Source organism: Anser anser (genome assembly GCF_964211835.1).
Source record: "Anser anser genome assembly, chromosome: 7".
In the NCBI taxonomy this organism is placed as follows: domain Eukaryota; kingdom Metazoa; phylum Chordata; class Aves; order Anseriformes; family Anatidae; genus Anser; species Anser anser.
In genome coordinates, this window is record NC_139727.1 from 22,569,423 (window position 1) to 22,588,356 (window position 18,934).

An 18,934-nucleotide genomic window follows, 5' to 3' on the forward strand; every position below is an offset into this window, starting at 1 on the left:
TCAGGATGCTGGGTATCAGTTTTGAAATGTTGATTTGCAACTTTGCTGTTGCTGTGGTGTGATTATACTTCCTCTCCCTCTTCCTACAGATAATCGGCCTACTGAATGTGTTCACACCGCAAAAATCCCTGGAAGAATTTCAAGACGTGTAAGTCTGATTTGATCTAAAGCTGTGAATTAACTTTAAAAATATTAACATGGGAAAATAAACAGTGAAAGAATACAATAAAATGACAGCATTATTTGATTGTTCTTTTTTTTTTTTTTTTGCTTTATAAGCTACATAGTAATGGAGCTCATGGACGCAAATCTCTGCCAAGTGATTCAGATGGAGCTGGACCATGAACGAATGTCCTATCTTCTTTATCAAATGCTGTGTGGTATCAAACATCTTCACTCAGCTGGAATTATACATAGGGTAAGTGAACTTCCTGTGTTTCTTTTGTACACCTCGTTTTGCCTTGTGTATTTAAAGGAGCTAGAAAAAAAATCAGAAATGGGTGCACAGAGGTCACCATAGTTTGCCATAGACACAGAGAGAAAGCTGAAAGGAAATCAAGCTTACTTTGTTCCACTGCAATTCTGGAATGAACCTTTTGAATGTTTTTCCTGGATTTGATAACAATCTGTACAAATAAAGATTTTATCAGTGAGTTACATTACCTCCTCAAATTCTATATCATGTTCTAGTAGTCATGGCAGGAAAGAGTATCTGAAAGCAGTTATGCCTTTATTCTTTCGGTAACCAAACCTGAAATTCCATCTTTTGAAAGAACTGCCCAATTTATTTCAGCTCTTTTACTAGCAGAGTAACAAATGAGTATCTGAATTCTCCAAATAAACAGATCGTGATAAAGACTTGTGAGTGGAACTTTCATACATCTGTGTGTCACAAAGCATTCATTCAGGTTGCCTACAGGCAAAAATGACAACTACTTTTCAAATGGTTTGAAATGGTCAGGACAAATGTCAAATGGTCAGGACATTCTGAATTTAAGGTTGCCTATTCAAGTTAAATGTGTTATATACATTTGTGTGTAGTGAGAAGATTGCTTGAGATTGTCTAGCTATAACTTTTCAAATATAGTTTATATTATTCTGGGAATCTGTAAGCTTGTATTTTTAGTGTTATATTCTTCATTGTAATGTTTTATAGGGAGAATTTTTAAAAGCTTTTATCCCTGAAATGATGCAGAAGAAATAATTAAAGTTATTCATGCATGATACTTTCAGTCGGTACTATGTAGTTTCCCTTAAGGATGATGTACGCAGCAAAGTAAATCCTGAACAGCAATTCTGAATGCTGCAACAGGCATTATTACTATGCGGTGGTGCTTGCACAGTTCAGTAGCCCATCTCATCCTTGAATGGCATGCAAGCTCGATCTGGCAGAATGACACTCCCTTTCAGTCTGCTGTTTTTCACTTGAGAACTGAGACAACTGTTTGAATAACAAATAAAATTTGAATGGCCAAACACTGTTTCCTTTTGCTCAGCTAGCTCCAGTACTCATCTACTGCCTCATTCTAGTAAACAGCTCAGGGTGAGAAGGTGAAGGCTTCCTTCATGCATACGATCTGCCCTGGGACTGCTGTGTTTGAAAGAGTTGGGGGGAAGGAAGGTAGGCAGAGGCGTCACCCAGGTGTTGAACCCTGCACTTCCTGGTCTGCATGTGCATATGGACCTGCTAGGGTGGGAAGTGTGAGTGTCTCTTCCTAAGGATCGTAGTGCAGGGAGGAGGTAGTTTCTAACACTTCACTTGCTGTAAGCATTTTGTGCGCCTATAAAGTAGGAATCAAAACATTGAGCCTGTAGATACCATGAATAAATGGAAATGTCTGTATATTTATGGAAAAGTAGTAGTTGTTAGGTAGAAATAAAGACAGTTTTGAGGATACATTTTTTGCTGCTGTAAATATGGGCGAAGTTTTTGGAGTGCTTCATGTTGTGCAGTAGTACAAAGTTTAAAGATAATGTTCCAGTGAGATTGTCTATAGATACAATTGCTATGTAAATAGTATGCACGAATGCTTTTGAAGGACATGGGCAGATACATTTCACTTTGCATGTCTTCATGGTAGATTTTCATCTGACAGCTTGTTCTCAGACTTAGTTAGAAGATTCAGTGTGCTCAAGCAAAAACGTTTGCACTATTTACCTGCTGTGTATGTCACGCCTTTATGCTTAAAGTTGCAATGCATCAAAATTCTTTCTGTGCAACAAGTTACACAAAACCTCAGAAGGCAAGGAGGACATGCTTGAAAAGAGACATCTTTCATATGGAACACGTGGCTGCAGTAGTAACTCCTTATACCACTCTTCTGGGCTTTCAGTAGCACTATCCTGAATGTCTAAAGGTAATCACCTTGTTGAAACAACCTTGTTTGGGGTTGGAACTAGATCTTTAAGGTCGCTTCCAACCCAAGCCGTTCTGTGAGTCTATGAAAGTTGTTATTCCTTAAACATAGTCCACACTACTGTGGCCTCCATTGAAGCGTTCTGGGTAGTAATCTAGTGTGCTTCTTTAGTGTCCTCTAAAGCTTGAAGCGTTTTTTGCTGTTGGTAGTTTCACACAGATTTTAACTTGGTTGTTCGGCTTCTAACATAGCTGTGATAATCTCAGTATCTCAGTAACTTTTTCAAAGCCTGCCAAATGACTGAAACTCTGATGTTCTCCATATGTGCCTGTAGCACTGGATACTATCTGCCATAGAAATAAGTGCAGTAGTTTTTCATAGCAGACTAGAGGCGTGGAACAAGGCAGACATCAAACACAAAGAGTTTTGGACTGTTTCACCTAGAAGTTGCAGGGGACATATTTAGCTTTCACAGAAGTGGATAACGTTTTACCCTGATAAAGACTGGACTGTAGCTTTACATCAGCTTTGATGAACACTATGGTGTTCAAAACATTTTGCAGAGATGGAGTCTCCAGCAAGCTACAAGTACACATTCATTTATATTTTGCAGGCTGGGGAGGATGAATAATCAGAGTTGCAGGGTCGTGCCTCACTGACTTGCTGAAGGACACAGAGTGTCTCATTAGTCTTGCATCGAGGCTCTGAAACGTTGTATTCTGCCTAACTTTGAGCACTTAACAAAGGTGCCTAATTATGGAAGCCCTTCACACAAATCTTTCTTAAGAAAGAGAAAGAAACTTCTCCAAAAATGATTTAACTCATGTAAACCATGAATTACTTTCCAGAGATGCCCCTCTCTCCCTGTGTGGCTAATGGGGAGACAGCCATGAATAGTTCTGATTTTTAGGCACTGATATTTTACATTTTTAAGTTTAGGTGATGTATCTTCTGATATAGGTGCTGGATATATTTTTACAGCCTAGCTATGTTAATCACTCTCACGGGAACTTTTGAGTCCTCATTTATTTTAAACATGAGGTATTGGTTTTGCATGAATTTGAAATGCATTGTAAGTCAACAGTAGCCTCCATCATTTTGAAGGATGGGAGTTCTGTATTCAAAATTAAAACATGCTCCTAGGCTTCATGAGAACAACACAGTGTTCAGAAATTAAGGATGGACAGTACTCTCTAAGCTTTCACTTTTTGTTTTCATAGTGTTTTTCCTCTTGCAAAGGGAAAATCTCTTAGTTAATCCTGCAGCTTTGGGGAGAACAAGTATAGTTAATACTGTCAGCATGCACCTGGGATTCTGTAATGAACGTTCTCCAAATAATGGAATTGTGCAAAAATAAAGCTGATAATAAACAGGATTTTACCAAAATGTGAAATATGCATATTGAATAGCTGAAATGCCATATAATACTTGAGCTTATTCATGGTATTTGAGAATCTTTTAAGCCAAAGTTGTTTGCAGAGTCTTTCTCTGTGTGATTTGGAAGTGTGTGTGTGTTAATATGGAAGTATGCAGGTCTTTTAATTACCCATTAAAATTGTATTGTTCCAATAACTTTTTTTTTGTGGTTTCCTCTCTGTCTTTAGTGCAGGTTTCTTAGCTTTCTGAGGGGCTTGCTGAAAGATGTACAAGCACAAAAGAAAACTACATACATCTTGCAGGTCACCTCTTTTAAGTCTTTACGAAATAATGAAAGATAGAGCTACTTATCAAGTGCCTGCAGCGCACATGTTAGGGTCCTCTGCTACATCTTGTTGTTTTGTCTCATTAATCTTGGTAGAGGTAGCCAGAAAGGATGCGAGCTTATCTGTTATGGCCTGTGTGTTATGAATGATTTTATGATGCAAAGTTTAAGGTGAAGTTATTCTGAACGTATTCTGCTCATAATATTTGCTCTGTGACATTCAGATGTTTGTAAGATCCTCCTGAGATAAACACTGAGTATGTCTGTATAGTGTCTGTATAGACATTGCAAAGCCCCTATTGCCAATGTAGTCTTAGAGTTCAGATGAAGAGAATAGAATTACCAAGCTTCCAGCTAAGAACCTCTGAAAATATATCATTTTTTTATTACAATTTAATGATTAAGTATCTGGCAGTTTTTCACTGGTGCCTTTTTGGGTATGGTCACCAAATTTGGTGTAATGTGAACCAAATCCAATCCTAAATGTGAAACTAGACCTCTGTGAGCATGGGCATTTCCTTCCTGTTTAGAGAAATATCTGCATTGGTTCAAAAGAGGTAATGCAGCCTTGACTAGCAAAGAAGTCTTCTGCTTTTAACATTCATGTTATAATTCTTAATAATTCTTATATCATGATGACTATTGCATCAAATAATTTCAGCAATTGTCATGTTACTTGTGTAGTAACAGCACTGTAGTAGTAACTGTTGGTCCAGTGAAGTTTCTAGACCTTTCCTCAGAGCTAACATTTCATACTAACCTTGATTTATTTCAGACATTACTAGCATATCTTGTAACACTAGTTGTATTTTCCTTCTTTAATTGCTATATAGATCTACAAGCACAGTAAAGGAATTAGTTCTATAGTCTGCTGAATGCATATTAATTAATGCAAGGGGAAAAGAAACTACAGTTTTACAAATGATCGAGTAATATAATATATTTGGGGTTTAATGTTAGCAGTATTATCTTTTAAAAATGTGAACCACGAAGTACTTTGTGCTTGTCTTAGCAGTCATATATGATGTTTCTTTTTAAAGGACTTAAAGCCCAGTAATATAGTAGTAAAGTCAGACTGCACTTTGAAGATTCTTGACTTTGGACTGGCCAGAACTGCAGGAACTAGTTTTATGATGACGCCTTATGTAGTGACTCGTTACTACAGAGCACCAGAGGTCATCCTAGGGATGGGATACAAAGAAAACGGTCAGCAAATATAGTCTTTCTTTGGCATAGCTTTATTTTTTGTTTGGCACACCACATTTTACATGTTAAATGTTTTTTTCAAGCTGTAGAAAATTTATAAATTAGGCATGTGACCAAAATGCAGATTCTGGATACACCAGTTTATTTATCTAATCCCATTAGAAATGTTTGCATTTAATAGGAAAAGAAATTGAGGGCCTTGTTTGTTTAAAAATTTAAATAACCTCTTTGGTAGATTGAATTTCATGACAGAAGAACTGAAAATATATTACCTTAATATGTTGTATGTACCTTGGTGTACATTGACCTGCTTTTATTCCTGATGAGGATATAAATTGTAGTTCATCAGTAAACGTGTGTCCCAAATTGAATGTTTAAAAAATATGTTCAATATAGCCTTTCAGGATGTAGGAAACAAACAAGCTCAAGTCCACCTACAGTGGCATTATTTTTATTGAAACCAGCCCACTTTGAAATTGTCACACTAAGCTCTTAATTAATATTGCTGAAGAAAAAATCAGTAATGTACTTCAAAGAAAAATGCAGCGTACTGTCATGAAGCATCATAGATTCTTTGAGGTCCATGACGAACTCAAAGGAAATTTGTTTGCTTTGTCCTGCTTGGGTACATTTCCCTCCTCTTTATGCTCAGTCTTTGACCCTCAATCTCTCAGTATCCTCTGTAAGAAAATAAGGAAAGCGTATAGCATTTGGGGGAAATCACTTAATCAGGTATAATGTATCTCCTAAATGAAACACCTAGTATTTATTTGGGAAACCGAAGTAACACATCCTTCCTGAAGTTCTGTTTACGATCCCAGTGCTGCTGCCATTTCATTAATCTGCTGTCGCTGTTGTCAGTTCACCTAACTTGATGTATCTGCCTCTGGCAGGCATTGTGCACAAGGATCGCCATTTGCTGAAAATGTTTTAAACCCGTTATCGATTAGTCCTCCAATAAGCCCTAGGAGATGTTGTGATGCTTGAGGCTTTGCTGGCCGTCTCCTGGTGATACAAGGTGTATGGCTCCTCAGGTTACTGACACAACTGGGGCATGCAGTGTTTTGCAAGCTTCTTAATATAGTCTGCAAACTTTCCTGGCAACTGCATAGCATTAGGGCAAGTGACTTCAGGTTGTACAGAAACTATAGCTGTGAGGTGCATAGAGACTGATTTTTTTTGTTTGTTTTTCATATAAAAGCCAGGAAGAATAACTCCTATCAGTGCTGACAATAGAAGAAGCCAGCTCAAAGGAAAGAGAACAGATCTTTTTTGCAAGGCTGTGATTTATATTTCTGTTTGGATTGTTAGTCTGCCAGACAGGAATACAGTCTTTCAAATGGCCTCCACAGTTGGCTATTTTTTCTGTAACTTAGAAGTCAGAGATTGAGTGGAGCAAACTTAAAGTTACTTTTTTTAACTGCCGAAGTTTTATAGAAAGCACAAATTTAAGTTTCTTTCCTTTTTTTCCCAGAAGGCTTTACATTGGCCAACTGAGAGACAAGGGATAAAAGAACCTAAAGCTGTAGTCTGAGTCATGCAGTTGCCTTACAGAAGGAATTCATGCAATGGAAGTCTCAAGTTTTCTGACTTAACTTACCCTGTTTACATTTTTCTCTTAAAATTTGAGTTGCAAAAGTGTGAAGCATTCTTTCCATTAAAATGCTTCTCAGGTATTATTGGAGTTAAATAGATTGTCTTCTGGAGCACTGACAATCCTGTTCCTTAAGCAAGAGTGAATTGTGTTTTGCAGCAGAATGTAAATTCAAATTTACTTTCATATGAAAAACTACATAGCATAGCATCTTCCCAAAAGCTGAATATGTGGACATTGAGTTGAGAATGACACTTGTAGAGAATGTAAATCTGTTGGCTGAGTCAGAAGACAATCTGTATTTCCATATGTACTGTTGTCATTTAGAGGTTATTTACATAAACTGTTGCTCTTCTCAGTCACTGGCTGATGAGTTTCTTACTGTGCAGCTCTGGTGACAGAGCAGCTAGGCTGCAGAGGGCAGTGAGGCAGGTATAAAGGGTGGACGTATCTGCAGTAGGAACCATGGACTGTCCAGGATCCACACCTGTTAACGTCAATGCCCGTTGTAGCCCTCTAAACCCATAGCTAAATTAAAGGTTACCTTAACTTAGTTAAATATTGAAAATTGACAGCTAATAAAGGTTAAAGAGAGAGTAACATATAGTTTAATTGAACAGGGTCATCTGGCAGCTTTATGCTGTTCCAGTGCCCTGCTGAACTTCCCTTTCAGACAAGATGCGGGAGGATTGCAATACATGTATTGATGACTGAGATACAAACTCTATAGGGTAGTACTCTTTGGTACTATGATATGCACGTATGAAATCCGTAATTTTTTTTTAGAACTAGTGAAGATCCCAGACAAGCCTATGACAGAGTTAACTTTTCCATACGCCTTATACTGAAGTAGACAAAGCATATATGGGTATTTTGCATTAAGAAACCAGGCCTTGCAAACTGAAGAAATTCAGAATTGAAGGACACTGAAACTGTTCTTGCAGTTACACCTTAGCATATTTAGTCTTGGGTACAGTTATATGTGTTATTGTCAGGAAGTGAGCATTGAAAAGCAGGGGAACACCCAAACCCTTTGAAACAATTATTTTAAAGTTTCCTAGTATGTACACTGAGCTTGAATTTCATTTTCACTTAGCTTTTTTTCCTCTTCAGATTATAGAAGATAGTAAATTCACTCCAAACAGGGTTTTAAAGAATTAAGTACATTCTATATGACAACCAGTCATTTTTAAAGATTTTTTAAAGGATTTTTTGAAATCTTTAAGATTTGACTCAGTCTTCTATAACAGTATTCACAGGAGCAGTCCTCTATGTATAAGTTCGTCTAGCTTCTGGAAAAGTTAGTCAGATAGCTACGAATAAACAGGTTATTTTTTGATTAATGAAAGCAGCAAACCAAAAGACTCCCCCCAAACACCACAAGTTTGTTTTTTGTTTTGAGAGGAATTGTACCTAAAGTTTTTCTTAGCCACTGAAGTCTTCTGATGCATGAAGTCGTTGACTTGTCTTACTTCTCTTCCCAGATTTCTCCATGCAGTTATAGGAGTTGTTTTCATCACATTGGTCACAAACTATTTACAATAGATTTGGATATAGTTCAGTTTGTGAAGGCAGCAGAATGTGTACTTCTTGTAAATATTCTAAAAGAGTTTTAAAGAGAAAACACCATTAATCATAAATTATTTTTAAATGAACCAGGCCCTTAATTTTGACCTATTAATATGTACAATTGTGATCTCTTTATCATATGGTTTAGATACTATTTTAGAGGAACTTATTGAATAAGAGGGAAGAAATATTTTCAATAAGAAACAATGTTGTTTGCTTGAAATTGCTTAGCTCCCTCACAACTTTAACATGTGATTTTTAGTATACAATTATTCTCATTTAAATCCCCTTCTTTTCCGCTTAATTGAAATTCCAGTCTCATGTTTGACATAAAGGTATTTATAACAATTCAAATACATCATTATGACTTCAAGAAAATATTTGCATACAGAGGTAACAGTATCTCTGAAAGCAATGTAAAAAAAATGGCATACCTGTAAAAAATAAACTATGAGTATGTCTTCTGAATTATTTAAGATAATGAAGAAAATGTGTATTTCATACCAAAAATATATTGCTATTGAGTTTTTCTTTTCTATAAGATGTTATTTGAGCATAACTGGAGAAATATTTTTAAACAAAATAATTTATCTGAAAATCTCTTAGGAATGTACTAATATTGTAATTAACTGATCCTCTAAAATTCTAAGTGACCTTTTACTGATTGTATTTGCTTTTTATTTAAACGGAGAGAGATATGCATGGTAATCTGACTTACAGGAAATGCTTGATGGCAAATGTTATTTAATATGTTAAATAATTAATTCTGCTCCTAAAAGTGTAAACTACTTAGATATACCGCATTTATAAAGGGCAATTTAGTTTGCTGCTCTTAAAACGATTCCTATAACTACAATGAAAATAATTTCAATAAATAAACTTATCTTTGGTGCTTTATTATAATCTATTGGAAGAACTTTGCCAGTCTCAGAACTTGAAGGTGGGCGTTACTCTGCTTGATTCATGTATATCTCTCTCTCTATGCTCTAGCTCTTGCTTTAGCACTGTATAAACCAAAGGATGGTTTTCTGCCTTGTATTTGAGACAGTTAAAAGCTAATCCTTATATGCTGTTTTTAAAAGTGGTCTCATTGATTAATACAAAGACTTGCTCTTCTTCCTGTGCTGTCTCTGCTGTTTATAGAATGCAGTCATGTTATGCTTCTTTTCATTTTAAATGACCGTTTGCTTTGCTTTCCCTTCTTTTTGTGCTACAAACATAGTGGATTTATGGTCTGTGGGGTGCATTATGGGCGAAATGGTTTGCCACAAAATCCTCTTTCCAGGAAGGGACTGTATCCTTGTGCTGCTGCAGCAGGTTGAATTAGCTAGGAAGTGATTAACCTTTTTATTGATGTTGTGTCATGAAAATGCGTATTGTGCAATTTTTTTTTTATTAAATGGACATGAATTTTTCTTGTGATACACTTTAAAAAAATTGTTGAGAACTTCATTTATACTCAGGCTGCACCTAGCAGTAGGACATAGTCTCTGCTGGTCCTCTAGTTAGCATACATTCATCCACCTTCACTCACTTTCATTACACATGCTTTTTATAGTCACTTCATTTGTGTATGTGTGCATCTAGATATTTTTATTTACTTTATTTTGATAACTATCTTTTATGTTAATATCATTGCATTTTGTTTTCAGTTGACATTTGGTCAGTTGGGTGCATCATGGGAGAAATGATCAAAGGTGGTGTTTTATTTCCTGGTACAGATCGTATCCTTACCTTTGGCCTAGGATGTAGTATTAAAAGGTCAAAAGAGACTGCAACAATAAATCGTTCCAGGTTAAGGTGGTTCTAATTTTTAAAATACTGTTTTTAAACTGCCTTGTCAAAATGCAATTTGCTAGTTCCTAGTTTTGGTTCCAGGATGCTGCAAAAATGTCTACAGTTATACCATTTAAAGCAAAAACAACAACACAGATGGCTTTAACAAGTATGACTGTCTTTAGAAATTAATACTAAGTAAGAAAATACAGCAAAATGAACAAAATACCACTTGGGCTGAACAAACTTATTTTTCCTTTTTCTTTCTGTTTGTTTGTTTGCTTTTTCAGTTTAATATAGTGTCTATCCATTGTTTTTGGACATTGTCACATTTAAGACAGATCTGTTTGTTTGTGTAGGTGGTGTTTTGCTTAGGTGGTTGACATGCATTGCTTTTTGCTTTGGACCTCATATTTATATTATAACTTATTAATTTTGTTTGGTACCCAAGCACATTAGCAGTTGTTATTTTATTTTTCATTTTTTTATGGATGTTTACAAAAAGTTCCTAACTAGCTTAAATGGTTGCACTCTGTAGATTTTTATTTTTGTTTGCAGAATTCATCCTGCAAACAGCTTTCAGAAATATCTGGTGCTTCTGTCTTTCTATTCCATGATTTGCTTGGTGGTGTCTGTGTGGGTTGTCATGTGAACAATGCTTCAGGCAAAAGATCTGCTACAAGCAAGTAGAGCTGAAACCTCTGGATCCTTGCTAAAATCAGTGGTTATCTAATAGGAGTTTGGCATCTTATTTGTTTCACTAGTAGTTCCCTTCCATTTTGTTAGATGCCATCAGAAATTTTTCATGCTTTTGCTACAGGTTAATTGTTTAAAAATTGTTACATTCCTGTTTGAGGGTGAGGATTGGGTGAAGGTTTTGGGGTACAGCAAGGAGATCCAGGGACTTTCACTCAGCTCTGGCATTGCATTTGCTGTACCATGCTAACGTTCTCAATCTGGTTTTCTTGCATGCCTTTTGAATTTAGGGTCAGTGCCATACAGTGCAATACTATTTTTTTTCAAGGCCTGTGCTAAAGCATTGTAGAACTTCAAAACCTTATACGAAATCTTACTTTAAAATTTTAAGAACAGAAGAAAGGACCTGCTAGATCCAACTGAAGGTTTAGAGAGTGCAGTATCAAGTCTTCGACAGTAGCTGAAAATAAAATGTTGGGAAGACTGTATGACTGAGATAAGCATATACAAAATTTTACTCTCTCCCAGTATCTAATGACCTGCAACTAGAAATTCCTGAGCCAAACTTCATCTTTTTTTTTTTTTTTTTTTTAGTAGCATAGATTAAATTTTACTGCCGTGAACTGGTAAATCTCTCCTTAACTGGTGTAAGCTTTTCAATTAAGATGCTCCTTACATGCCCTTGAAAGTCTTCTGCTTCAACGTTGAAGACTGACAAAATTGTTGTTGACCTGTGTGATCCAGGGTTTCATCCTTTATGAGCCCACTGGTGCTGTGTATTGTGTGTCATTAGGGAGAGATCACTAATTTGGTAGAGTCCAGAACTCAGCTGAGTTATCAAGGCAAGAAGGAAGGACAAAGCACCCATGCGCGGTGATTTTCTTCAATGAATTAATGGTGTTTAATAGCTTGATTGCTGTGAATAAATGTTTAGATCAGGAAGTGAGTTTTTCTCAGAATTTCTTTAAAAAATAACCTAAACACTTTTATTTGAACTTAATGAATTTTGTGGGTCTTTTTATTTGCTTTGTTTCACAGGAGTATATCCTTTGCCATTTAATTCTTACGATTTCGAGTAAAATGCATGTTGCCTTGACTACTCAATCATACTTGCTTTTCTTCACTGTTTTCTCTAAGAAGATGATCCCGATTAATGCTGAACTTGATAGTTTATTAAAAATTTCGTTTTTTATCTCTGTTGGATAATTCTTGTGGTTTTAACATAACTTTTTAGCTGAAAATTAGACATTGTTTTTCTTAGCTGTGAAACCTTAGATATTGATCAGTGGAATAAAGTTATAGAGCAGCTAGGAACACCATGTCCTGAATTTATGAAGAAATTACAGCCCACAGTCCGAACTTATGTTGAGAACAGACCCAAATATGCTGGATATAGCTTTGAGAAACTCTTCCCAGATGTCCTTTTCCCAGCTGATTCTGAACACAACAAACTTAAAGGTAAGGTCTGTTTTCTGTGCATTGTATATTTTAAAAGTTTATAAACTGCATTGCATTGAATAGAAATGTATCTTAGTTTTGTTCACCGTAGAATCATGCTGCTAAGGATTTAAATGTTACAATATTAATACTGTGGAAGCAGGTGAAAGTTCTGAGGTACGGTTACCTCCACTTTCTCATCTGCTCTGGATCAGCTCCTATCCTGGTAAAACCTGTATAAAGAAAAGGAAGCATATTCCTCCCAATGACATATGTGATTTAGAGAAAAATGGGGAGGAGTAGAAGTTGTGTAGCCAGAGCAGATCTTCTTTCTTTAGGGATGAAAATAAAGTTTTTATATTCATAATACACATATATCCTTTAGTTAGTAAAATGGTTCTTTCCTAAACCCTAAATTCTGTGAGGGTAGTATAGATCCTAAATTGGAGTTTGTTTACCACAAGTCTTCTTTCCTTATGAGCTTTGAAATACTGTGTTATGTGCACATGGCACCAGTGTAAGTAGAAAATTTCACTTTTGCAGCAAGTCAAGCAAGGGATTTGTTGTCAAAAATGCTGGTTATAGACGCCTCTAAAAGAATTTCTGTGGATGAAGCCCTCCAGCACCCATACATCAATGTTTGGTATGATCCATCAGAAGCAGAAGCTGTAAGTTCTTGTTTTAGAAAGATTGTTTCTCTGACTAAGATAGTCCTGTATTAAAGCAAACTTGTGATGCTCGATGTAACTGCTTGAAAGAAGATTATTGCATGATCTACACATTTCACTAGAAGCTTAACTGAGCTGTAATCATTTTTATTGATGTTGATATACTTTTTTATTAAAATTAGTATTAGGAATGGGCACAAACTTGCAGGTAACTAAACTACTTCTGTGTGTGCGTCTGTATTTCTATGTAATTGCATATAAACTCCTAGACAGGTAGCAATGCACCTGAAGTCTCTGATACAGAGTTCTAATTTTTTGAGTTTCAGTTGTTTCAACATAGTTTGATTGCCTGTGATAGGATTCTGAGATGTTTACTCCTGAGCAAGAGAAATATTTTCGTTAGGTGTAGCAATTGATAGTACTCTTAAACTGGAAAATAAGCGTTTCAGCAAAAACTTTCTTCTGTACAAGACCTCAAGCTTTTTTGCAATTATTGACACTAAAGAACAAGGGAATTAAGTGAAAGTCTTAGTTAAAAAAATAATTTCAACTTGTGGGAAAAAACATTATTTTTAAGAGAAAGTTAGTTGGTGATGGCCCACTAAGAACAGAAAAGGATGCTTGATGTAGATGGTGGAATTAGAATTCTGCTGATCTATAATAACTAGATAGAAAATTATTAATTAACACTAAATAGGTAAAAAGGGCTGCTTAAGCTGGAGACCACTGTCCTTATGAGCTATTTCACCAGGTTGTTCAGTTTCTGCTTTAATTATTTCAGTAACGTTAGCAAATCTGCTAATCAGAACAAGTTTAAAATGTGAAACAGCATCTAAACAATAAGCCAAGTATGAGAGATTATTTATCCATGTAAATACAGTATTTTAAAATCAGGTTCCTATTCAGAATATCTTAATTCCATTTTTCATTTATTCTAGTTTTGTTTCCCTTTTGATTGCTTTATCATGAGTTAGTTTTGTTTTCCAGCCTCCACCAAAGATACCAGATAAGCAGTTAGATGAGAGGGAACACACGATAGAAGAATGGAAAGGTAAGAACGACACTTTTGCTTATCCTAAAGCTTTTTTGAAGTAGGTTAGTCTCCAAGGTTTACTTGTTATTAAGGTTCTCCTGAGTAACCTAATAGTATATACTTCAATTGCTTGGAATGACAAGGGAACAGATCAGTGTTTCACAACCTCTTGATTTTAAGGACACTATAATTTTTCCTGTAAAGGCGCTGAACCTTTGTAGCGAGCTTAAGTTCATTCAACTGTAGGTCTGCTCATTTCAGTCACCTTTTGCAAATCATAAGGCAGTGGTTTTAGGGAGAGGAACTCTTCTGGACAGAACTGGTACAGCTGAAAAAGAAAACACAGGAGTTGGAGCAGTGTAAATCTGAAGTAGAAGCATCACTCTTAAGTGAAGAGCATATTAGCAATGTTTGTACTGAACATAACTCAAGCAGAGGATTTGAAAGAGGAAGCCATAAGGAGTGTTAGTAATGGGCAAGATAGAGGGGTTATAGTGATGTGGGAAACACTGATGGTTATCTCCTGTGAGGTCCAGAGAAAGTAGCTGGGGCTGAGGTGTGGAACAGATCATAGTATGACATAAGACTTACCTCCAAGAGTATGATTTTTAGTGTTCATTAGTGGTTTTGTATCTATATTTTCCTTTATACTTATAAAGTACAAGGGGAACATCTTTGTTACCTGTAAAGCTTGTGTTTCATTTTGAAATTGCTTCTACAAGGTGTGGCGTTACTGCAGAGGTCCTAGTGCTAAGACAAAATGCCATCTGCCACTGCATCCATTAGCATTTGATGTATTGTAATCCACAACCTTGTTATAACCTTCTGTACCCCTTGCACTTTAGAAATTAAGAAAGTTGCTGAGCTTTAAAGACCTGTGGAGATTGGTTTTAAGATAAATGAAACCTCCACTTCTAGTGGAGAAATCTTTTACATCCGTACTATTAATATCATATGTTTTCCTTTGCTGCTATTGACAAGTCAGACAGTGCTAATTGTATGACATTGTAGTTTTCAGAAATCACTTATTATTTTTGTTAGAATTATTTATGTAAGTAAATGGATGAGTTACTGTAAAAGTACAATGTTTAACTGCCACCTCTAAAATGTATTGCTCTTTTATTGTCACTAACTGTACTAGCTAGGCTAAATACTGAAAAACAGAACAAAACAAACAACAACAACAAAAAAAAAACAATTTATTTAGAAATCTCTGCAGATAACAAAAATGCCTTCCTCTGGATCACTGCAGTCTTTAATCATATGATTTAGCATACCGGAGGATTTATTGTGGTCCTGAATTGGTACTGGTTATTCCTAAGTGGAAGGCAGAACAAACACTTGAATTGGTAATTTTTCACTGAGATTAGGGCAGGTATGTGGCTTTCCCACTGTGGGCCTACGTGCTAGTTCTTGAGAGTCTGTTCAATGTGCATTTCAGTGCCTTAGACTATAAATGTTCTCACTTAGTATAAACAAGTTGCTTTTATTTAGGATGTTTGCTTCCTCTGTCTCAGGTACCTCATTTAGTTCTCTGTGGTTTAAGTGTTTTAAATAGGACTAGTGGTAATGTTGAGCTTGGATGGATCCAGAGACTGTGAAGGCTACAAATACTGAGTTTAAGCAACAATTTAGTGCAATGACTGATCTAATAATTTGGAATGAAAAAGTCTAGGAAGGAATATCAGATTGGTGTAGCCTTTTTATCCCCAGAGGGGGAAAACCAAACCAAACCAAAAACAAAGCAGGAAAAATGTTTCATAGGTAATTTTTCACAGTTTCATTCTGTTGGCTGATGATGGACACAAGGCTGTAAAATCTGGTACTACCACACTTGCAAGTCACTTCCTATTATTAGAAAATGGGTTTTAATTGTAAAGGCAGAGATAGAATTGTGGAAATTCTCTCCCTGTGCTCCTTCCCAGGAAACTTATTCCCCTTTTGAAACAGAAGATAAGTAGTTATACTGCTAAAATAAAAGGTAGGTATTTCAGGCAGTATGGAGTTTACTTTTGAGATTTCCACAGCCCTTGAAACTGTAATTCCTAAATGCTTTTTTCTTCCAAACTCTTTGTACATTACATTAGTTTGCCAGTGACAGTAGCCTTACAAGTCAATTCTGATGAACTGAATTTAGTATGTTCAGTTCTGTTATTCTGTCACTACTTCTGTAGATTCATAGCTGAAGTCTCTTCTCAGCAATAAGCTGCCGTTAGGTGAGAAACCTTCTGGCCAGTATATAGATAGGGCTGTATGATTCTTGTTACAAGCATTCTAGTAGCACTTGTAACCTTTTTAAGGATGAGGAACTTCTGTAACTGTAAAATAAAGTAGCTTCTTTCATTTCTAGTGTCTACTTCTATGCAATGTTGTATTCCATTTCATGGTGACCTGGACCTTTAGATGTTGTTACTGAGGAGATTTAGTGGCAAATGTGTTTTGGGAGGGTGGCAATGCTGTATGGATTTGTTCATTGTGGTTTTTGCTACTATCTCTTCTAAGGGCTTTTGGCCTGGTGTCTCCTAAGGAAACTCCTACTTGCTGAGAGTATGTTAGTCAATTACTGTCTTCAGGCAAAGACCTTTGAGAAGAAAAAGGCAGTTTAAATCCTAAAAGTTCTTTCAGAGTTTCAGACTGTCTGCATCATGGAAAAAGTAATAGATGTAGTGTGTGAAATGGCTTTTTGAAATGAGAAAGAATTGGTGACAAAGTAAAGAAACTTGTTCTCCAGAACAGCTTTTTTCAAAAACATTATCTAACAACCTTGTACATAGCTCTAAGATTCTGAAGTGCCTCTTAGCACGACTTGTCTATTGGTAAAGATTTTATAGTGCAGGTGAGTAGAAGTGAGAAGCACTGCAGTGCTGAGAGAAGCTGTATGAAGCCATTCTAATCGTATTCGGGAACAATTTGGCTCTCCATAAGTGTAATTGTCCTTGAATGAATAAAACTGTGTGCAGCTAAAGTACATCCACAGAGCTACAGTTTTCTGGCAATGTAGGCTGGAATACTGCCAGGTAACTGCAATGAGTTTAAATGTGATGGCAGCACATGCAGTTCCTGGTGGCCTACCTGTTCCCTTGAAGATTGCTGATCTGGTTGTTCCGTACCAAAGAAGTCATTGATAAAAACTGAGTGGTCGCTAAGACTCAGTTTAACCCCAGGTCTCTAGGCTGTCTGGACAAAAGTCTTAGGGCAATGTCAGTGTGTGCTTGAGAGTGCCAGGCTGTTGTGGCTCCAACAGAACAGAATTGTACTTTATTATACCACTTGCCTATTTTTCTGTAGCCTACAACATGTTGTTCAAAACTTATTCTAAACAGTAATGAACCTAAGAAATTTTAATGGTAGATGTATTGTTAATTGAGTCTTGTATTTACAAATTCATTTTCCTACCTTCTTTTCCCTACATTTTCAGAATTGATATACAAGGAAGTCATGGACCTGGAGGAAAGAACCAAGAATGGGGTTATACGTGGACAACCAGCCCCTTTAGGTTGGTTACAATAAAAGCACAGTACAAAGCTACGATGAGTACTAGGTCAGGAGGGTGTAAAGTTGTTCAAGACATCCGAGAGTAACCTGACTCAAAAATATGTCTCTCCAGTGACCGATAACCTCTAGAATTCTCTTTTAGTATCCTAGCTCTGGGTTTATGCAGTGCTATCTCTGTGATTTTTAACCTTCAGACAATAGCATTTATTGGAATTTGACAGGTATCCTGTCATGTGAGTTCTGTGGTTCCTGACATACCGTTCATTAAGCCCCAAATTAGAGAATTGTGGATTTTATTTGCTTTGACAATGGCTTTAGATACATCTCTTCAAACTTGCTGAAATGGGGAAAAGTAATGACCCTTAGGAAGAGACAGACTAATGCAAGTGCTGAACCATGCAACTGTATCTGCAACTGATTTGCTGTTTTGTTTCTCATAGCACAGGTGCAGCAGTGATCAATGGCTCTCAACATCCATCTTCATCGTCATCTGTCAACGATGTGTCTTCAATGTCAACAGATCCAACATTGGCCTCTGATACAGACAGCAGTCTAGAAGCTTCAGCTGGACCTCTGGGTTGCTGTAGATGACTACTTGGTCTTTTGGGGGGTGGGAGGGGGGTCCTTTTAGTCATTAATAGGGCACCTTTAAAATTTGGTGGTATTTTTGAGTGTTTTTTCAAAAATAATCGTAGAACTCATCATAAAGTGCTGTAATTTTAAACTGCAAGTTGTGTTAAAAGCAGCCACTTTTTTTGCTGTAATTAACTGTAAAATATTAAACCTGATAATTTTTATTGTGGTTTTAAAATCTGCATATTTGCTTTACTATTATGCTGCTGATCTTTTTTTACTGAATTTGTAAGATTTGTTTTATCAAAGCACATATTAATGTTGTGGTCATTACCATATCATGAATTATTTAAGATTTTATAGGTTTTCAATTTTTTAATTAGAATTTATTCCAGATGTTTTGTTCATGATATCCTTCAAAGTTTTATGCTTGGTCATATGTCCATGTGGAGGTGGAGAGAGAATTTAGTGCAGCCAGCTGTAGTTTTTTTGGGGCATACTACTGTGGTGCTGGCAGAGAACAAAATCCTCTTTTAATTTTGGCCTCTTGCCTATAATACTTCAGTAAAAGCAACAGTTATTGAATTTTGTTAGAGAAACAAACCTTTGCAAAGAAATTTCATCTGAATGGTTTTCTGAACTTAAGAAAACAAAACCTATCTTCAAGGCTGCAGAAATATCTAGCCTAACACAAGGATGTGATGTTTTCTGCAGAACTGTGGCATGCCAAATCTTGTGATCGCCATAAAACAAGAGGATACTTCATGAATAACACATTGCAATGCAAATAAACTGTTTACTTCTAGCTTGTAGCCTGTTTTTGTACAC

General features: G+C 36.2%; 1 protein-coding gene across 7 annotated transcripts in view; it reads left to right on the top strand.

Annotated features, from left to right (window-relative positions):
* Nucleotides 1-18,911, top strand: part of MAPK8 (mitogen-activated protein kinase 8) — a 250,390-nt gene extending 231,479 nt beyond the window's left edge. For 4 of the 7 annotated variants that reach the window (XM_083843392.1, XM_083843393.1, XM_083843391.1 and 1 more), the window contains 9 exons: nucleotides 90-148; nucleotides 280-418; nucleotides 5,100-5,265; nucleotides 10,081-10,152; nucleotides 12,176-12,358; nucleotides 12,881-13,005; nucleotides 13,993-14,056; nucleotides 17,457-17,534; nucleotides 17,979-18,911. In XM_083843392.1, coding sequence (XP_083699518.1) covers nucleotides 90-148; nucleotides 280-418; nucleotides 5,100-5,265; nucleotides 10,081-10,152; nucleotides 12,176-12,358; nucleotides 12,881-13,005; nucleotides 13,993-14,056; nucleotides 17,457-17,534; nucleotides 17,979-18,124 — 1,032 coding nt within the window. In that variant the 3' untranslated portion in view covers nucleotides 18,125-18,911. Of the gene's footprint in view, nucleotides 1-89; nucleotides 149-279; nucleotides 419-5,099; nucleotides 5,266-9,650; nucleotides 9,723-10,080; nucleotides 10,153-12,175; nucleotides 12,359-12,880; nucleotides 13,006-13,992; nucleotides 14,057-17,456; nucleotides 17,535-17,973 lie in introns of all 7 variants that reach the window. The other 3 variants (XM_083843396.1, XM_083843394.1, XM_083843395.1) reach the window with 3 other exon arrangements.
* Nucleotides 18,912-18,934: the final 23 nt, after the last annotated feature.